The sequence below is a fragment of the Trichechus manatus genome, unplaced genomic scaffold, assembly GCF_000243295.1.
Source record: "Trichechus manatus latirostris isolate Lorelei unplaced genomic scaffold, TriManLat1.0 scaffold00103, whole genome shotgun sequence".
In the NCBI taxonomy this organism is placed as follows: Eukaryota; Metazoa; Chordata; class Mammalia; order Sirenia; family Trichechidae; genus Trichechus; species Trichechus manatus.
In genome coordinates, this window is record NW_004444039.1 from 7900389 (window position 1) to 7901512 (window position 1124).

The 1124-nt window shown below is 45.3% G+C and overlaps 1 protein-coding gene across 1 annotated transcript in view; it reads right to left on the bottom strand.

Annotated features, from left to right (window-relative positions):
• KIF13A (kinesin family member 13A) overlaps positions 1 to 1124 on the bottom strand; it is a 285225-nt gene that overhangs the window by 94900 nt on the left and 189201 nt on the right. The window contains 1 exon segment of the mRNA XM_023737492.1: positions 11 to 220. Within this exon segment, the coding sequence (XP_023593260.1) occupies positions 11 to 220 (210 nt within the window).

The following is a 1124-nucleotide window of genomic DNA, read 5'->3' on the forward strand; positions in this document are numbered from 1 at the left end:
TGTACAGTACTTCCTGTCGTCTATCTCGCTCTTGTTTTCTTTACCAGCATCTCTTACCTTCCTGTTAGCACTGAGGTTCGCAGCAGGGATCTGAAGAGTCACTTGATAATCAGTGAGTTTGCTCATTTCCTCAGCTAAGAAGTTTGCTTCCCTCACCAACGTATTAGCTTTCACCAGCTGCTCTCGGAGCTTCGCCAGGCTTTGTCGGAAGAGTTCGTCCCTGTGGTACAGCCGAAAAGGAAACGAGAAATCCGAAAACTACGATCCTGTGTCTCAGTGATTCATATTATTAGAAAATGGTAGAACACTCCTCGTAGGCAATATTTTTCAACTATTTTTACCAGACCACCTCCTAGCCTTCCTTCTCCCCCATCAGGGATCTGTGGGCTATCGACTGGGAATCACGGATCAAGGGCCAAACTGTGAAGCGTCTTAACTAAAAACCATGTTTTAAATGCTATGCCATTTTAAGACTGACTAGATTTTGATGTGATGATGGAGGGGAGGGGAATAAAGGAACCCTTTAGGAAGAAGAAACAATGAATTTGACTTGAGTGCTTGGGCAGGGGAGAGGGACCTGGAGTTAGAAGAAAAGTGTCTTATGTGAATCCTTCAGTCGGTAAAAGGCATGAAATAGGTAGTTCTGTGGCAGCAGAATTTTTTTCCCCAACTTTCTACACAACAGCACTTCCTGACAGAAGCTTCTCTAGCACCCTGACTGGGTCAGAACCCTATCCTGTATTTTCCCAATTGCACGTCCTTTGCCTCAGTAGCATTTATCATGGTTGCAATTTTTCATTTATTTGTATATTTGATTAATCAAATGAATGGAAGACTCCTTAGGGAAGAGACCGTGACTTTGCACCCTGTCACCACGCCGAGTTGTAGCCACGTGCACGGCCCATCGTACGGTATCCAGTAAAGGCCCACTGAATGAAAGAACGACGTACTTCTGGGTTTTACAGTTGAATCTGGGTTCAAATGTAACCCAGTCTAGCAGATTGCTCTATGCAACGTGTTTATACACCTCCTGCCCTTAATTCAGGAGCCCCAGTGGCGCGGTGGTTAAGAGCTCAGCCTGCTAATCAAAAGGTTGGCAGTTCGAATCCACCAGTTGCTCTCTG